Below are 20,648 nucleotides of genomic sequence, written 5' to 3' on the forward strand. Positions count from 1 at the left end.
ATCAATGAACTCTCAGAATCAATCACTGGCTTTATCAGTAAGTGCATAGACGACATAGTTCCAAAAAAGCCAGTTCGGATCTATCCCAATCAGAAACCGTGGATCGACAGCAGAGTACGTGTACAACTGCATGAACATCATGCAGTTGTACACATACACGCCGGATCTGGTTTCAGATCCGGCAATGTGGAAACGTGTAACGCGTATGCCACGGTGCATATAACTTAAGCATAAATGTATTCACACCTGTGTTATTGCCACAGCGACCAATGCAGATTGATTAATTATGTCTGTATACAAATGGGATCTGATCATTTACAAGAAACAGTGTGGACAGTCAGTCCTAAACATCATATTTGAGAAACAAATCGGTTTTGCCTGAACTCTGAACAAAGCCTTAGTGTATAGTAACGCGTGTGTGTGTGTGTGTGTGTGTGTGTGTGTGTGTGTGTGTGTGTGTGTGTGTGTGTGTGTGTGTGTGTGTGTGTGGTTCCAGGTGGTTCCACAGGGACATCACAAAGCTGAAGGCTGTGTCAATACTGAAGTCTCGAGGCGTCCATGGCAGTTTCTTGGTCAGACCCAGCAAGACAATAGAGGGAGAATTTTCTCTGTCTATCAGGTATCAAACTTAACAACATCACACTCTGTTTCCATATAAACTATAATTATTTGTCTTTATAATAATAGAACTATATATTTTTTTTCTCTAACCCTAATCTGTCATATTTTGTTTCTTAAATTTAAAGTTTGTTTAGTTGTTTAGTTTAATTTGCCATTTACAGATGACATCAATAATTTGTCTAGGTGAGATACTGTCAAAAGGGGATGACCATTCATTTTCATCTCAAGGTGTGAATTCAGAATATTTACAGATATAACAAATAACAGAGTACTACATTTCAGAACAAAGTAAGAATACAGCCACTATTATGTCAGTGTCTTAATAGACTTTTACAATATTGTGATACAGTGGAAATATATAAGAAACTATGTGTCACATAAGCTAGATTTTAACTTGTACAGTCACAGTACTAGGACAATTGCACTATAGCTGACTCAAACACAGAGATTCTCTGTTATCTCTGTCTGTTATCTTTTCTCCTCCATTTGTCTTTCTTGCCTTTTGATTTACGTTATTATATCCTTGCTTGGTTGTTTATGGACAGACAAGTTGAATGTTGTTATTGTTATGCTGTATTGTTGCAATGAATTTAGATTTTACACATTTTGTCCTTTTGAATGTGATAAAGCCTGGGCTTAGCATGTGGATGCCGTATATTCACAGTAAGACAACTGTCATCGCTGGTTTGGTTAAACTGAAATATGAACTAGAAAAAGTGCTCCTCGGAGCACAGGTCTCCGCCAGGTCAGGTAGGTTAGTGTGGGCCAACAATGTTCGGAATTCGCCAATCAGGCTGGAATGTGAAGAATCGGACGGATCCGTGTTGATGACTTGACTAAAGAGATAATGTGTACCGATTTGTGTGTTTGTAATATACTTTTTTTTGTTGCAAAAATCGGCCTACTGGTGGCACTATAATAGGGCAATGTTAAAAGGGTGGCACTTGCCCCTCAATGTAGCATGAATGTGCGTGCAAAGTTTCACCACAATCAGATGCTGTGTTCATGATTTGCAGCATTTTGTTCAAAACGGGCCACTCCTGCAAACTTTAGATGTCTATCTTAGCCAATCAGGATGGAATATGAAAAATCAAACAGATTCGTCTTGATCACATTACTATAGAGATCACGTGTACCGATTTGCGTGAAATTTGGATAAAATGTGAAGGAGTAATATCCAAAAATGCGCCTGTTGGCGCTATAAAAGGAAAAAATGCAGGGTAAAGGTTTTTCCTTGGCCTCAAGGGAGTGTACATACAACGTTTTACACAGATTGGTGCAGTTAAAGGTAAAAACACAAATCTGTCTGTTATAGCGCCACCATGAGGCTGATTTGAAAATGTTCAAGTGGCATTTCTTCCTCTGCATAGTGAGAAAGTGTGTGCAACATTTCACGGAAATTGAATGCTCTGTTCATGATTTGAGGCATTTTGTTCAAAACGGACCAATCCTGCAAACTTTGGAAGCCAATCTTAGCCAATCAGGATGGAATAACAAAAATCGGACAGATCCGCGTTAATCACATGACTATAAAGATACTGTGTACCAATTAGCAAAATCTGTAGGAGTAATATAAAACATATTTTGCAAAAATCGGCCTCATGGTGGCTGATCTGAAAAATGTGGGGCAGAGGTTTTGAATTGGCATCCAGGGAGTGTGTTTGAGCAGTTTTGCAGCAACCGGGCCAACGGTGCCAGAGATTAGCTGTTCGCAGACAGACGGACAAACGGACGGACAAACAGGGTGCAAAACATAGTCTCGGCCATGCCTTTCGGCCTGGGGGAGACAATAAATAGAACAGGCATTGAGTTGGTAAACAGTTTAGTTGACTACACTGAAATAAATATATAGCCTAGTTGATAGCAGTTTATAGCATGGCATACCTATTTCCTATTCTGATTCAGTTACCCATACCTATTTTTGATTGAACTGGAAGCACATAGGCCTACCATGTTTTGTAAAAAAAAAAAGAAAAAAAAGAAAAAAGAAATAGGCCCCTTCTGCAAAAAGTCAATCATGACAGCACATCATAATTGAAGATGAAAAGTCTGATTTATGGGTGTGACCTATATGGGAAGTTGCATTGAATACACAGGACCACAATGGAAATAAGCCCTCAGGGCTTTTTGTGTTATCCTTTTAGCACTATTTTAAAATCGTACCGCTGTACTATTTGCATGCTGTATTCAATCAATCAATCAATCAATCAATCCAGCCACCCTAATAGGGGTAGAGAAGGCCGTACTTCGTTTATCCCGTTTATTCCGTTCGCCTACTACTAGCACACCAGCAGTGCAATTTATGTTCTTCTAAACTAAGTACACATATAGTGCATGCCATGGGAAATCCAATACGCTACATTGCATGGGTGCAACTTTCATATTTTCCTTACAGTTTGTATTTTTGTTAAACTACACAATTGCGCAATACTTTTGCCGGAAGTCCTCTGACACGATTTGCGCCACACTTACAGTTACACAGATGTTGTCGCTGATTTTGTCCATTTTGGACTGTAGGTGGCCCCCTACAGCCCAAGATTGTATGTCTGCATTCTTTGCAGACAACACAATTGCACACGGCCGGTGCAAGACTCACGCAAGTGGATAGGAGACCCTATTTTATTTATTTCTTATACAAACAAATCATGCCACAAACAGTCAACAGTCAACCGACTATCAGGGGTGTACTGCCGGTGGAGCGAAGCACTCTGAAGGTGCACACACGCCCGCACATACACGTAGCCTACTGTAGGTGTATAGGCTACTATCAGATGTTCTGTCGAAGCAGTCAAAGAGTTGGATAACAGTGACTGATGGATTCATGAACTAATTCAATTACAGAGGTGACGTCTGCAAGTTACTGTAAATGAATATGACAACACTAAAGTGTCCCCAGTATGCAAGTAAATAGAATAGCATTTGAATAGAATAGCATTTGGTTTCCTATCCGACATGTGTCCTGTCGCCGCCTGCAATGCAGGCAGGTCACACAATCGGATGAGTAACCATGTGCATTGTAACACCGTACCATGTCAGTGGAAGTTGGAAAAACAAAACAAAAAGATTATACTGGACTTCAGTTTCGTGCTATACCAGGATCATGGACATACAGGATAACAAAACACAATGAAAATATGTTGCTGGCAACGGCTTTACACCCGGTTAAACATGGAAAACCGTTGTCTAACCTCAATGTTTCATCATGGCATCAGGCGCTGACAAATCATGCTCATGTATGGCCATACTGATTATATCAGGAATCTCTATTTGTGGGCATATGGTTATAAAAGGGACAAGGACTGACAGAGAGATACAGAGATTTCCATTTATGGCACATCAATTTGCGAAATGAGCTGTGCAGACCGACAGACAGACAGACAGACACACAGACTCACTCTCAGACATATAGATAGGAGCTAAAACATAATCCTTCCAGCCTGGCTGAGATAATAAGTGTGCATGTTAAAAGATAATTGGGGTACACGCACAAACATGCTACCTTCTTCAGGGCACTCTGTGTTTGTTATTTTTCCAAGGCCATTTAACCGCTTCATTTTGTCATAGGATAGTGTCGCACAGTGAAAATAGCAGATCTCCAAGCTCAAAGTGAGCTATTATTGAAAATGTTTTAACATTTTGAACATAGTTCTTACATTAATTTGTATTATTTTCTTTAAAATGACATGCCTAAAATGGGTACGTAATGTTGATAAGGTGACGCTCTGCCACTCACGTCCTTTCCTCCAGGGTGGGTGATATGGTGAATCACACCCGTATCCAGAACACTGGAGACTACTACAACCTTTGTGGAGAAGAGAAGTTCGCCACACTGTCGGAGCTGGTGGAGTACTACACTGCAGAGAATGATGTCCTCCGGGACAAAGATGGCACCTTATACGAACTCAAATACCCCCTTAACTGCTACGACCCCACTGCAGAAAGGTCAGAGGTTCCTATCGTTCTCTATCTCTGTTTCTCTCTCTCCTTCTCACCTTTATGGTTGAGGTCAAACTGTTACTCTGAGCTTTTTTCATGCACAGGGAAAACCTGGTCTGTGACCAGAGACAACAGGGTGACATCAATGTACACAGAAAATAGATAACAATTGTGCAAAAAGTCTCCACATGAATGAAAGAATGCCTGAAAGTAATGAGTTATGTCCACACTAGTCTGGGAGGCATTGCCTCGGAGTTTGGACAGCGGGGGCGCGGCCACTGCGTTGTGATTCAAATCAACAGCCAATGAAGAATAGGGGGCGGGATCCACATGCAGTGGGTGTTGCATCTAAAGAGGATCGACGGGAAGCAATTTCCCCTTGAGAAATTTCGACCGCCATTGTTGTGTACTGCTGTTTGCCTCTCGTCGGACTTTTTAGACGAGTTGCAACCGGTAAGAGGCGTGTCCGCTCAGATTCAGAGCGTGACGTACATCGCGCCCACAAATACAGGGGGTTTGGCCCAGAAGTTCCTCGCCGAGCCGGCGAAAACTTCTGGGAACTCAGATTATGTCCACACACACACACGCACGCACGCACGCACACGCACGCACGCACGCACGCACGCACGCACGCACACACACACACACACACACACACACACACACACACACACACACACACAGACACACAGGGGGGGGGGGGGGTCATGTTTCCACAGTTACAGATATGGCATAGGATATTATGTCATAATATCATAATACTACGTGTTCCTCATTGTTTCTCCCTCCTCTTTATATGTCCCTTTGTCTTTTCTATCATTCTCTTTCTCTCAGCTTGGACTCCATCACAGCCCTCCCTCTCTCTGCAGCAGACATGATAGACTTAACCCAGAGGAGCCGTGACTGCTATGTCCGATGCCTGTGAGTGTTCATCACACAGAAATCAGAACCAATACAGTGTGTTCAGTTCTCACCATCTTCTTGACCCCAGACCAGCTGAACAATTATCACTTATTGTCTCCGCCAGGCCGAAAGGCATGGCGAGAGAGTATGTTTTACCCCCTGTCCGTCCGTCCGTCCGTCCGTCCGTCTGTGGACAGCTAATCTCCCGCACCGTTGGCTTGATCTCAGCGAAACTGTGCACACACACTCCCTGGATGCCAATTCAGAACCCCAATTTTTTCACATGGCCCTGTTATAGCGCCACCAGGAGGCCGCTTTTTGCTAAACACATTTTTTCACAGTTTTCCCATAGATTCTGTCACATCACGCAAATCGGTACACAGTATCTCTATAGTCATTAAACGAAACGGGTCTTTCAGATTTTTCATATTCCATCCTGATTGGCTAAAAATGGCTTCCAAAGTTTGCAGGACTGCTCCGTTTTGAACAAAATGCCTCAAATTATGAACACAGCATGTCATTTCCGTGAAACTTTGCACGCACATTCCCACTATGCCGAGGAAGAAATACCACTTGAGATTTTTCTAATCAGCCTCATGGTGGCGCTAAAACAGCCCGATTTGTGTTTTTACCTATAACTGCACCAATCTGCGTAAAACTTTGTATGCGCACTCCCTAGAGGTCAAGGAAAAACCTTCGCCCTGCATTTTTCACATCTGCCTTTTATAGCGCCACCAGGAGGCAGACTTATGTAAAACATATTTCTTTACATTACTCCTTCCGATTTTATCCAAATTTCACGCAAATCGGTACACATGATCTCTATAGTCATGTGATCAAGGCGGATCTGTTAAATTTTTCATATTTCATCCCGATTGGCTAACATTCACATTTAAAGTTTGCAGGAGTGGCCCGTTTTGAACAAAATGCCGCAAATCATGAACGCAGCGTCCGATTGTGGTCAGACTTTGCACGCACATTCACAAATGCGGAGGAAAAAATGCTATCCTTTTAATATTTGCCTGTTATAGCGCCACCAGCAGGTAAGGTCTAATTTAGCAAAACACATTTTTTTAACAAAATGCCACAAATCATGAATGCAGTGGCCGATTGCCGTGCAAGCCCTAAGAAGAAATGGCACCCTTTTCACATTGGCCTATTATAGCGCCAACAGGAGGCCACAATAACCTACCTGACCTGGAGGAGACCTGTGCTCCGAGGAGCACTTTTTCTAGTTGAATGATGAGTTGATTCTGATGTCTGACTTTGTCTCTTTCATTCTCATCATCGTGTGTTGATGAGCAGTGTAGACTACATGAGGACAGGAGACCCAGCTGAGGACATCAAGGACCTGGTGACTGATGCTCAGAACATAGAGTGGAACATCTATCACTCCGCTAGCGGCAAGGTAAGAATCTAATATTCTCTCCATGAAATGTATTTACATGTTCTAATGTGTACATGAACTACAATGTAGCAGTCCTAACTCTCAGATATCTCATACATGGGTATAAAAGGAACAAGGACTGACAGATACAGAGATCTCCATATAGGGCATTCTGCATGTGGCGCACATTGGGATGTTATCGTTTTCTCTGTTACCTTGCAGGTATCTTATAGCTGCAATGTTATAAGATAGCCCCCTAAGCCCCAATTTGTTTTTTTCCAACTACATATAGGGTTGTTTTTTTTCTCTGTATTTGTGTGATGATATTTGAACTGTTGGTGTTACTTTACTTTATGTTTTATGAATTGAATACCAAGGACCTTAATGGAAACAAGAGCACAAGGACTTGAACGGACCGTTTAAACAAAGTTTTTTAACTGTACATTTCTGCCTAATAAAATATTCAATCAATCAATCAATAGCAGACCACCTGTACAATTCCTGCCACATTTGTCCGAAAAAATCGCTCATACATCGAGCCTTTGGACGGTCTACTTTTAATTGTTCACTATGCATTTGGATTCGTTGGTAGCGCACCACTCTGACGCCATTTTCGCCCCGGAGCCCGCCCCAACAGATCAACGAAATTAGCCAAAATATAGCTAATAACTTATCTGTTCGCAGTCGATCACGGTAATGTCCGTACTCCATTACTTTCTTATTGGCTTAGGAATGGGACAAAAACAAAAAAATATCCATGAATTCAAGTCCCCATGGGGTGACTAATCGATAGAAAAATATTATTTTTGGGGGGTGAACTATCCCTTTAAATAAAGAACTGGTTAACAGTTTACATTAACCTGTTCAACTACAGGATACCCTGCAGTGAGGCCCTGATCTGTACAATCTTTAATTTTGGAAATACAGGAAGTAAACGTTCATTCCAACCAATCCTAATTAACAGTCTCTTAACAGTTTGATGTAGTTTGACTCTCATTGTCTGTTGATGTGTGAAATACAGGAGGAATACAAACACCTGCTGAGTGAGAAGATCTCTGAGTTGATGAAGAAGAGTCAGATGAGTAGGGGTACGGTTTTAGCCTCTGACTAACACACACACACACACACACACACACACACACACACACACACACACACACACACCCATGCGCGGGCACGCGCGCACACACACACACACACACACACACACACACACACACACACACACACACACACACACACACACACACACACACCACTTTAGCCTACTTTGTTGCAGGATCCAGGGGTTTGTACTTGGTCCACTCCCTTTTCCCCTCTACACCCAGGGCACTATCTTGCACAAGAATTGCCATACCCACTATTTAGGCATAAGGCTTTGCGTGTGGGGCGTGACCACCACCATGTCCCTATCATCTGCAACAGCCTTGTCCCTAAAAACTCTTACATTATGAATAGGTGTGGTTTGGACGTTACATTAATCAAACCAATCAGCGTGTCAGGTGCCATTGCCTTTAAAGGTATACGGGGGAGTTCAGAGGTAAATAAACACCAGCAGTACTTTTCCCCGACCACCAGGGGGTGACGCAGGAGGGAGTTCCATAGCGAGGTACTTTTTAAGGGATGGTGCCCCAAAACAGGTTGCTTTATTGGGATACAATATGCGGAAATTCCCGCCCTGCTGGTTCTCTGAATTTTTATTTTTAAATAGGCTCTTTCATGATAAATTGACCACATATATGAAGTCAAACAACTACATTCTATCCACACGCTATCTTAAAAGTAAATTCGGTGCCTCAAAAACGAAGTTTGAGAGCGTTTTAAAACCGAAAGTAAACGTTCATACGGACAGTCGGACACGGACGCGCACGGACGCGCACATGCGTGCGTTAATTTACGTCCCGGACATAAACATAGAACATAGGGGTGTCACGATTCACTTACCTCACGATTCGATTCAAAATCGATTCCTAGGGTGCCGATTCGATTAAAATTGCGATTCTGCGATTAATTGATATTCGATTCGATTCTGCGATTTATTGCGATTTTCTAGGGTGCCGATTCGATTAAAATTGCGATTCTGCGATTTATTGCGATTTTCTAGGGTGCCGATTCGATTAAAATTGCGATTCTGCGATTAATTGATATTCGATTCTGCGATTTATTGCGATTTTATAAAAAAAAAAAAAAAAAAAAAAAAAATGATTTTAATATTTTGAATCGATTTTTAAAATCGTGGCATTAAGAATCGCGATTTATTCATGAATCGATTTTTTTTGACAGCCCTAATAGAACACATAAACATTAGGGAAAATGCGGATTTCAGAAGGAGGACTGTGTTTCAATGAAGGAAAACACCCCAGCATCATTATATAGTGGCTGATAGAGGGGAAAAAATGCAAAATATATATATATATATATATTTTAAATTTAGGCTTAATGTTCCCTACAATGCCTTTAAGAGCTGCACATAAGCATTATCCCCAATGCAACCCTCTCTGCCCAAGGAAGAGATACAGTCTGACGTTTACATTCCAAGCAGTAGCATTTGATTGCCATGTAATACAATACAAAGAATTATCCCCCATATGTTGCTTATTATAGAGAACTTTATATCATAGCAATCCGTTCATTATTTCCTGCGTATTGTCTCTGCCAGGGCGAAAGGCATGGCGAGAGAGTATGTTTTACCCCCTGTGCGTCTGTCCGTCCGTCCGCGTGTCGCCACCCTTTTGTCCAAACATCATGCAAATCAGTACACATTATCTCTATAGTCAAGTGATCAAGATGGTTCCGTCCGATTTTTTATATTCCATCCTGATTGGCGAATTCCGAACATTGCTGGCCCACATTAACCTACCTGACCTGGCGGAGACCTGTGCTCCGAGGAGCACTTTTTCTAGTTGATTAATGAAACTGAAGTGATGTGGTTTGGCTATTTGAGAAAATGTATCTTCTTTAGATCCATGAAGATTTCCTCACAGGCTCTATTGAGCGTGACCGAGAGCTGTCCAAAGCTCCCAAAAGGTGTGCGCACAGATACTTCATTTATAGAGATCGGTATGCTCCACCTCACACTTACGCGTGAAACTCTGTATGCTTGGAGATCAATATGCTTGGAGATCAGATATTTTTGGGCAGCATAGGCAGCATAGGCAGGGGGGCCAACCAAGTGCTTTACGCTCAGACAGAGAGAGAGATAGAGAAAGACAGAAAGCACTCTGTTTCCATTTCCCCACTTCTACAGTCAAGACAGTTTTAAACGTTTATTTTATTTCATAGGATTAATGAAGCAATGTCTTTGAAATGCCACCTAAATTGTGAGTGAAACATGAGTCTTTCAAATCGGATGGATTGCCAAAGTTACCCAGGGGGCAAAGGGTACCCCCCTGCATTTGCCCTGCCATAAAAGGTTGGCCACCAGAAATAATATCTATGACCCAGTAGGATCACAACCTATATGGACAACCCGGTAATTTTTTTGCTAGAAATCCAATATGGCCACCTCAGTATTGGCCCCTATCAGAAAATAGCGATAACTTTTGAACCAGATGGGCTAGAAATGCAAACTTGGTGTCTATTTCATGGTTTCAGATGAGAAACTCAATGGAATACTTATCTTTATGATTAGGTGTGTCTGGACATTTACTTTGCATATTTCCAAGATGGACGCCACCCGAAAATGAGTTTTACTATGACTTTTACAGTGACAGCTAACTGTTATGGCAAAAAGTCTGCTTTTTAAGCAATATGAACACATTTGGTCAGTTTGAGCTGGGTGCATTTCTCCTTTCCGACATGTCGCCTTTCCGACGTTGACGAACCCTATACCTAACCCTAACCCTAACCCTAACCGCACGCGGAAGCCACTAGTCGGAGTGGTGAGATGTCGGAATGGAGAGTGAACACCGTTTGAGCTTTCATTTCTATGTTGTCAATATGGCTGCAGTCATAAATAATGTCTGGTATTACATTTTTGCTCAGATTCTATCTATAGTTGTGGTGATGATTGCAGTGAAAAATCTGAGAAAAAGCCCACAATGTATCTTATGTATCATTTTAATAAACTAACTACAATATAAACAGACACATGCACACTCCAAGACTTGCCAAAAACTTCAACTTTAGGGCTATACAAATTAACATAGTGGTATGCATTCAAGTAACATAACAAAATATAGACTACTTAGTGACAAACAGAGTAAAAGCGGATTTGAGGTTGCCTACAAAAGGTTCATTTTGACCTCTATGGTGCTGTCTTGCCTGCTTCTAAAGCCAATGATACTATGGTACAATGCTATTCACTGTCACTGTTGACACGTGTTGCACTGATCCTGCTGCATCGTGTCTCCAGTCCCTGGCAACGGCATCCTAAGTAGCATAGAATTTCCTTCTTTGCACAGGAACAGTTTTTCTGGCAGCCTTTGATACAGCTGCATGATATTGCCTTGTTCATTGACACAGGCCAGGCTGGCTCGGTAGATGCAAGGGGGACTGCATTGCTATCCAGGCGAGGCGTCCAGAGATGGCAGTCCTAGGAGAGCAGCTGCTGCTCTTTCAGGAATCATTGAATGGGCAACCAACTGCAGTCCTCTGGGCAACCTTCCTGGAGATGTCAGATATTCTCCAAAGGTTTATCTACTACGATCGGGAAGGTGACTGGACAGGACATCTCTGTGAATCAGCAAGAATGCTACCTTACCTCACTGCAGCAGGCCACTACAAGTACGGGCAGCAATCTTTACCTCTGTATTTGGCTGAGATGAAGAAACTACCAGAAACAGCTTCAGAGGTACAGTACATGAAGCACTGATGGCAGGTGTATTTGTTGGCAGACGAGCAGATGGCACCCACAACAGTGTTGCTCTTGACATGCTACTGGAGCAGACCTATAATGCTGATGCCAAGGAAGCAAGCGGTCTGGATGGCATTACACTCAGCCCTGCTGCCCGGACAAAATGGGCTACACAAAACCACTCACTGCAGCTGTCTCTGCAGAGCTCAAGTCTATGCTCCACCTCCACTCCTCCAACCCACACCATGAGTCTGGTCAGAGTCGTGTAACCCGGGATGCAGAGATGGTAGTCAAGGTCATGGCAGCAGTGGAGACTAACCCATTTACAGTGAGCACATCATCCATGATCAACATATCTACAGGACAGTGTGCTGATTCCACAGTCAAGGACGACTTGATGAGTGTGAAAGAACTGGGTCTGAAGGCACTGTGTGAATCACTGTCCAGTGATCAGAAGAAGACAAGCATAATGAAGCTTAACACTTTACACACTCAAAACCCAAAATCCAAAAAATCTAAGGGGAAAACCTCAGCACCTGGCAAGAGCAATGAAATTACTGCCCTCCTGCGCATGACCCAAATCATAGCCAGTGGTGGAGAACTCAACCTTGTTGACTTTATAGGCAACCACAAGTGCAGTGACTTCCCCCCCTTCCCTCTTCCAGGAAGATGGCAGGATGAGAACAGGTACCAAGGCAAGCCTTGTGAAGGTCCTGAAAGAGGAGACCAAAGTTGCATGCATCCCTGACCTGCCTACAGAAGACAGAAAAACAGCAGTAGTTATTGATGCCATGTACAGTATGCCATACGCCATTGGTCGTTCCTGAAAGGTGAAGCATTTGGAACAATCGCTGAACGATACTAACGTCTGCTGTTGAATGATGTGCCTGCTGGCACAGAGATCATTCACTTCTGTTGTGACCGGTACAGTGGACCTAGTCTTAAGACAGCTGAGCAAGAACACAGATATGCTCGACCAAAACCTTCCAAAGAATATGAAGTCAGTATGCATTACACAGCTCCAGATCCTCTGGAGTTTTTTGCTGTGTCAGCTAACAAGGCAAACCTATTGAGTTTCCTCTGTGACGAATGGTGTGAAAATGAGAAACTTAAGTCGGCCCTTGGTCCAACACATCTTTACCTGGGTGGGGGGTTTAAAGAAGAGACAATGAGTGTGGTGATCAAGGAGGGGTCTATTGAAGATGTCCCTGCACTAGAATCCACACAACAGGAGGCTGATACAAGAATAATACTCCACACCCTGTACAGTGTCCAGAATGACAAAGTTGACAGAGTTGTCATCCATGCCAATGACAGAGACATCATCATCATGTGCCTTTACTATAAAGCAACCCATCTCAGATGCCTTCCAGAGCTGTGGGTGAGAACATACAGATGTGCCACTTCAAAACTTCACATGTCCTGCCATCGCCAAGACAGTAAATTTTCAGGGGATTCCCAGGGCAATAAGAGGGACAAAGAAGGGCATTTAAGATGCTGAATTATTTTGATGATCACTGCTTTTATGATGCTAATTAATTTGAGCAACTGGTCAAATCACCTTTCGCCTCATAATGAGTCTGACACCTTATTCAACACACATTCTTTTGTTCTCATGTATATGGATGTCTGTTGAAGGGAAAAACGGGGGGGGTGTAGTGACAACTTCTTTTCAGGGGCAAAACAGTGCATTTTAAGGGCAGAAAAGGGAGGAAAAAAATGCATTTTCAGGCCACTTTCAGGGAAAGAACAGTAACGTGTGAAGTTTTGAAGTGGCACATCTGTAGCAAAATTCATACCTTCCTATCCATCAAATCGTATCAGCACTGGGGCTCGCACGGTGTCGTGCCCTGCCCTTTATCCATAGTTTAAGTGGCAGAGATACCACCAGCTATCCCTTCTTCACTGGGAAGGAGGCGTGGTTCAAGGCCAGCATGTGTCTGGGTCTCCCTGCACATGAGGAGTTTGGTGAAAACTCTTCTGATTCCCTCTCAGATGACGTCATCAATCAGGCACAAGACCTCACAATTGCTGTATATACATCCAAAGCGGACCACCCGGAGGATTTTGACCTGAGTAAGCTTAGAGTGTACAAGTTCCTCAATAATAGATCAACCCTCTTAAAGCTGCTGTCCCCGACAGAGAATGCCTTTGACCTGCACCTGAGAAGAGCTGCTCTAGCAACCATAATAGATAAATGTGCACACATCGCCAAGCCAGATATTCCCTCTTTTGCAGAGTATGGATGGTCTCTCAGTGCTAGCAATGCAGTCCCCCTTGCATCTACCGAGCCAGCCTGGCCTGTGTCAATGAACAAGGCAATATCATGCAGCTGTATCAAAGGCTGCCAGAAAAACTGTTCCTGTCCAAAGAAGGAAATTCCATGCTACTTAGGATGGCGTTGCCAGGGACTGGAGACACGATGCAGCAGGATCAGTGCAACACGTGACAACAGTGACAGTGAATAGCATTGTACCATAGTATCATTGGCTTTAGAAGCAGGCAAGACAGCACCATAGAGGTCAAAATGAACCTTTTGTAGGCAACCTCAAATCCGCTTTTACTCTGTTTGTCACTAAGTAGTCTATATTTTGTTATGTTACTTGAATGCATACCACTATCTTAATTTGTATAGCCCTAAAGTTGAAGTTTTTGGCAAGTCTTGGAGTGTGCATGTGTCTGTTTATATTGTAGTTAGTTTATTAAAATGATACATAAGATACATTGTGGGTTTTTTCTCAGATTTTTCACTGCAATCATCCCCACAACTATAGATAGAATCTGAGCAAACATGTAATACCATACATTATTTATGACTGCAGCCATATTGACAACATAGAAATGAAAGCTCAAACTGACCAAATGTGTCCATATTGCTTAAAAAGCAGACTTTTTGCCATAACAGTTAGCTGTCACTGTAAAAGTCATAGTAAAACTCATTTTCGGGTGGCGTCCATCTTGGAAATATGCAAAGTAAAGGTCCAGACACACCTAATCATAAAGATAAGTATTCCATTGAGTTTCTCATGCTCTGAAACCATGAAATAGACACCAAGTTTGCATTTCTAGCCCATCTGGTTCAAAAGTTATCGCCAAAGCTATTTTCTGATAGGGGCCAATATTGAGGCGGCCATATTGGATTTCCAGCAAAAAAATTGACCGGGTTGTCCATATAGATTGTGATCCTAGAGGGTCATAGATATTATTTCTGGTGGCCAACCTTTTATGGCAGGGCAAATGCAGCACCCTAAAAAAAGGTGGGTTTTGCCCCCTGGGTAAGTAGAGTTTTTGGAGCCAAGAAAGACAGATTAAAAGTCAGCCCCAACTCCAATCGGAGTCAAAAACCTTGGCGTCAAAAACCTTGGCGTAGGACTTTAAATTGAATCAGCCACATTAACACAATCACAAAGTCAGCCTACTATCACCTCAACAATATAGCACAGGTTAAATGACTTATATCTCAGCAGGATCTAGAAAAACTTGTCCATGCATTCATCTTCAGTAGACTTGACTACTATAATGGTGTCTCCCTAGAAAGTCCATCAGACGACTGCAGTTGATTCAGAACTTTGCTGCGCGAATCGTTACTAATACCAAGAAAGTGGAGCATATCACTGCAGTTCTTAAATCCTTACAATTGCTCCCTGTGTGTCAAATAATGTATTTCAAAATACCACTGTTGGTCATAAAGCTTTGGTGGTTTAGCGTCAAAACACATTTCTGATCTTGTACGATATCAGACCTCTCAAAGGATCTGCTTTCTGTCCCTAGAACGACAAATAAACGTGGGGAAGCAGCATTTCGTTTTTATGCACCACATATCTGGAACAAACTCCCAGAAAATTGCAGGTCTGCTGCCACTGGTCCACTGTCTCCAGGAGGTTGCTTTTTGCAAAACACATTTTTTGACAGTACTCCACATAATGTTATACAATCGTCACGCAAATCGTTACACAGTATCTCTATAGTCATTAAACCAAACGGGTCTTTCAGATTTTTCATATTCCATCCTGATTGGCTAAAAATGGCTTCCAAAGTTTGCAGGAGTGCTCCGTTTTGAACAAAGTGCCTCAAATTATGAACATACTGTAGCATGCAATTTCCGTGACATTTTGCACGCACTTTCCACTAGGTCGAAAAAGAAATGCCACTTGAAAATGTTCAAATCAGCCTCATGGTGGCGCTATAACAGGCCGATTTGTGTTTTTAACTATAACTACACCGATCTGTGTAAAACTTTGTATGCGCACTCCCTAGCGGCCAAGGAAAAACCTTTGCCCTGCATTTTTCACATCTGCCCTTTATAGTGCCACCAGGAGACTGACTTATGTAAAAAAAAAATCACACCCAGTGTGATATTTATGAGTTATTAATTTCATCATGCATCTCGTTAGCCAATCACAGCACGTCCTGCGAAGTCACGTGCTTACATTTTTTACATTATTATCAATTTCCTCATGCATCTCGCTAGCCAATCACATCGCGTCTGCGAAGTTTGAAGTTCATTTCATCATGTGTCTCGCTAGCCAATCCCGGTACGTCCTGTGAAAAACACGCCCATTTAGCCTATGGGCGTTGTGGTGTCTGACTCCAACCCGGCACAGAGAATAGAAACAGTTCAGGCTTTAAAGCTCAATTTATTTAAGGGAAAACTCAACAGTTCATGGGGCATGCATCTCAGGCAAAAACAACTTAGATTCTTCCCATATCAGGGGTTAGTAGGGTTTAGGAGATGCAGTGTAGGCTTCATGAGCGCTCGTACATTGCCTACAAAACAAAAGAAACAACACATGAGGCTTGTATTCAAACATAGCATTGATCTCACATAACACTGAGAAATGAGTGGAGTGTATCGCTTACCGCCGGTCGGTGTTTCCCCAGGGAGAGTCAGGAGTGAGTGAGCCTGAGTGAGCTGCTTTAGTAAACTCAGCCCAGCTGCCTTCTGATTGCCCAGCACGCAGGTGTCATCATTTCCAGCTGACTGAGGATGCAGAGTGGCACGTACCGCCCCTCAATCAGTTGCCCTAGGCAACGGGGCTGTCTGAGGTGCTGGACTCTAGGCTCCTCACTCTGGCTCTCACTGTAGGAAAACTCACCTGACCGGCGGGACTGGAGCGAGACTCCACAGCGTGTTGTCCACAGCATGGCATCACAGCGAAAGAGACATTTTCACGACGGAAATAAAAACTTTCACCACGGATGGGTCCTAAACCCTCTTATAGGAGCGGTTGCACTGTTCAAAAAAGGTTTTGATATTAAGCCTTCATATTTTAACCAAATTTCACAGACATCGGTACACATGATCTCTATAGTCATGTGATCAAAACGGATCTCTTTGATTTGGTGTAGCCGCAATATAAGTGGGGTTGGGACACCTCATTAGTACACCCTTCGCTGTACTGTGATTGGCTCATAATAGCACACCCCTCTACATTAGTACACCCCTAGCTGTACTGTGATTGGCTGACTCTATTGGCTGACTCTACTCAGCACTGTGATTGGCTAGCGAGACACATGATGAAATTAATAACCTATAAATAGGACTATGCACTTAAAAAAAACATTTTTTTTTAAAAGTGAGCTTCCATCACTGTGATGACCACTGTGATGACCACACCGCTCACTTCACACTGGGTGTGATTTTTCATATTCCATCCTGATTCCATGATGATTTGCGAATTCCGAACATTGCTGGCCCACAATAACCTACCTGACCTGGCGGAAACCTGTGCTCCAAGGAGCACTTTTTCTAGTTTATTTTAAAACACAACTAAAGACTTTTCTGTTAGCCGCTGCCTTTGATTGAGTTATTTTTCTATGTTCTCTTTTCTTTTCTCTTCTGAACTGTAACTAGAGGTTTCGTATGTAACCCTGGTTCTTTTAGTTCAGGAGTGAGGCACTCACTATGGGAAACAGCGCCATCTGGCGATGCAACAGAGCTACACACAATACGCTCCCGGGCCCATTCATTGGGCAAGAGGGTATGTCACATCACCGGCCGTCCCTACCCCTTTCCGGAAGGACATATAAGGCCCGGTCGTGATGTAGTACTTCCTCCAACACACAGTTCGCAGTGGCGAACAAAGCGGTGTTCGCCACTGAACTAAAATAACCGGGGTTACATACGTAACCTCTAGTTCTTTGTCGTTCTGAGTCATTAGGCACTCACTATGGGATCTATAAACCCCGCCGCTACACCCAGGACTGCGTGCACCACCGAGGACGCCGCCACGTCCAGGCTATAAGGCCGCAAAGGTCGAAGGTGACGACCAATCAGTGGCCGTGCAAATCTCCTGAACCGAAGCCCCCCTAGAGAGGGCCCAGGATTCAGCCACTCCTCTAGTAGAGTGAGCCCTCAGTCCATTAGGTACTGGGGCTCCACCACTAGTATGGGCGAGCCTTAAGCCTCAACGATCCACCTGGAGAACGTCGCTCTGGCGATCGCTTTCCTCTGGTTACCGCGGCCATAGGAGACAAAGAGCTGCGTTGACGACCTGCTGGCTGCCGTCCTCTGACAATAGAGCGTCAAAGCCCTCATTGGGCAGAGACAACGCAACCGCTTATCCTCCGCCGATGCGAAAAGAGGTAGATGGAAGGCCACCAACTCAACCGGAGCCGGTGCCACCACCCTGGTCCTGGTAACAAACGCCAGGTTCGGTTTCAAAAGAACCTTCCTGTCGTTATTAGAGAATCACAAGCCCCCCGAACTCACAGAGAGTGGGTGTAGGTCAATAACTCTTTTAGCCGTAGACAGGGCCACCAAAAGGACCGTCTTAAGACCTATTAGGAAATGAGGTAAAAGGACCTAATTTCAGGTCCGCAGCCCCGAAAGGTTCAAAGGGAGAGCGGCAGAGTGCATCCAGCCTCACTGCCAGATCCCCAGCTGGGAACAGCGGCCTGTTAGGTGGCCTAGCTCGTCTGGCGCCGCCCCTCCCTGAATGGTAGCCACCACATCAGGAGGCAAGCCACACAAGTCTAAGGTAGCCCTCTCACAGGCCAAGAGCCACCGGTCTGGGTCCCAGGGGTGGGGGTGGTCGATCTCGTTCCCTGCCTACCGCAGCCGGTCCGTGATCGGAGGGAGAGGCCATGGCTTGACGTAGAGGAGAGGAGTCACCTCTGATCTCCACACGCCCCAAGCCGGCGCCACCAACAGTGCAGACAAATCGACCTGTGGTAGGCCACACCTGGCCCGACAGCAGATCCGTTCCGCTGTTCAGGAGGCCCGGAACATGGACCGCACAAATCAATGCGAGGCGTGAGTCGCACAACGTCGTCATCTGGCGATGAGAACCGCCGCTCGTAGCTACTGGGGTCGAGGGGGGAGGTGGGAGTGCCGTTGCAGCGCGTCGCGAGAGCCGCTAACATCGCTAGCATCCAAGGCCTCAGCGTCTCCGCGGCGCAAGGGGCCGGTGATGGCGGGCTACTCACCGCTGCTGCTGTCTCCGGCGATGAGGGCCGAGCAGAGTGGGAGTCCACATCGCCGCGATCGTAGGGGGCCATCGTATGAGGCGTTGGCCATCGTGAGTGGCGGTCGTAAGCTAGGCTAACAGCTCTATACGGGGAGTTAGCCTAAAGAAACGAGGTGCTAGCGGAAGCTGTGGCTGTAGTCTAGCAGCTAAAGTGGCTAGTTAGCAGCTAAGTTAGCGGCTAAGGTAGCTAGTTAGCAGCTAAAGGTGGCTAGTTAGCCAACTCGCCACGAGGTAGAAATAAGCTGTAAAGATGGTTTCTGGAGCGAGAGAAAGCCTGTGGGCGATTTATCTTAATCTCCGCTTTTAGGGCTAAAGCTGGTTTCTCTCGTGAAGACTGGAATCGAAGATTTTAGTTGTTGTTAAATAAATTCAGTTTTAATGAGTGTGAGCCGTACTTACATCTGCTAACAGAGGAACTGAAGAGGAAGTACTACGTCACAACCGGGCCTTATATGTCCTTCCAGAAAGGCGAAGGGACGGCCGGTGACGTGACATACACTCTTGCCCAATGAATGGGCCCGGGAGCATATTTTGTGTAGCTCTGTTGCATCGCCAGATGGCGCTGTTTCCCATAGTGAGTGCCTCACGACTCAGAACGACAAAGAACTGTATCTATACATTTTTACTTATTTTGTTTTATGCATGCTAATGTAATTTTATAATTCTATAATTGTGTTTCCTTTGCTTGATGTTCTTTGTAAAGCACATTGAATTGCCTTGTTGTTGAAATGTGCTATACAAATACAACTGCCTTGCCTTGCTTATCAAACCTCATGTCTTCTAATACTCATCAAGTGAATGTTTGTTGTTCTTCTTTAGAGATGAAACAGTCTGGTCAGATGGAGATGAAGTACAAATCAACACCTCCCCTTCCTCTTGGTGACAAGGTTATTATCTATATAATTATACACTTAATTCCACGCCCTGTTTATCCACACGCATGCTGTGATTGGCTAGACCTGATCATGTGGTGACTGTGATTGGCTAGGCCTGATCACATGGCTGAAGTGTAGACTGATCACGTGACAGAAGTGTAATGTAGCCTCCAGCACACAGGTTAGCGATAGCACGGTAGCGATAGCACCATAGACATATAAAGGTAGAGGCCTCCTCTGGCTCTGAAGCGTCAATATGGCGGGTGCGCTTCCGCTTCCGGGGGGGGCAGCTTGAAATTTCCGTGTGCGTCACAGAAAGGGGCGTCCAATCAGAGGCAGGTGGGGGGGGACAACCAGATTCTGACAAGTCCTGGAAAAGACGTGCTGTGATTGGCCAGTAGTCAACACGCTGTGATTGGCCAGTGCCCGTGCCCCCCGGAAATATGGCGGCCACCATACAAAACAGGTCGCTCCAACGAACCACAGAGGCCAATGAGGTATCTAGGTTTCTACATCTATGGATAGCACGGTAGCGCAAACCGCTAACCGTTAGCATCGCACTTGCTGTTGTTATTAGCACACATAGCTTAGCTGGGACTAGCCTGCGTCGCGGGACCCAGTGCATGCAGACACACACTGTTGTTATTAGTTAACCACGTTAT

General features: G+C 44.2%; 2 protein-coding genes across 6 annotated transcripts in view; both read left to right on the top strand.

Annotated features, from left to right (window-relative positions):
- LOC311056921 (polypeptide N-acetylgalactosaminyltransferase 10-like) overlaps positions 1–20,648 on the top strand; it is a 527,855-nt gene that overhangs the window by 300,405 nt on the left and 206,802 nt on the right. The gene's annotated exons all lie outside the window — the stretch shown is intronic.
- The window catches only part of LOC311056920 (uncharacterized protein), a 57,527-nt gene that overhangs the window by 32,539 nt on the left and 4,340 nt on the right, over positions 1–20,648 (top strand). For both annotated transcript variants that reach the window (XM_084073769.1, XM_084073770.1), the window contains 6 exons: positions 497–619; positions 4,369–4,563; positions 5,392–5,478; positions 6,766–6,868; positions 7,869–7,935; positions 19,931–19,998. In XM_084073769.1, coding sequence (XP_083929895.1) covers positions 497–619; positions 4,369–4,563; positions 5,392–5,478; positions 6,766–6,868; positions 7,869–7,935; positions 19,931–19,998 — 643 coding nt within the window. The remainder of the gene's footprint in view (positions 1–496; positions 620–4,368; positions 4,564–5,391; positions 5,479–6,765; positions 6,869–7,868; positions 7,936–19,930; positions 19,999–20,648) is intronic.

Source organism: Gymnoscopelus microlampas (assembly GCF_963454915.1).
Source record: "Gymnoscopelus microlampas genome assembly, chromosome: 12".
Classification (NCBI taxonomy): Eukaryota; Metazoa; Chordata; class Actinopteri; order Myctophiformes; family Myctophidae; genus Gymnoscopelus; species Gymnoscopelus microlampas.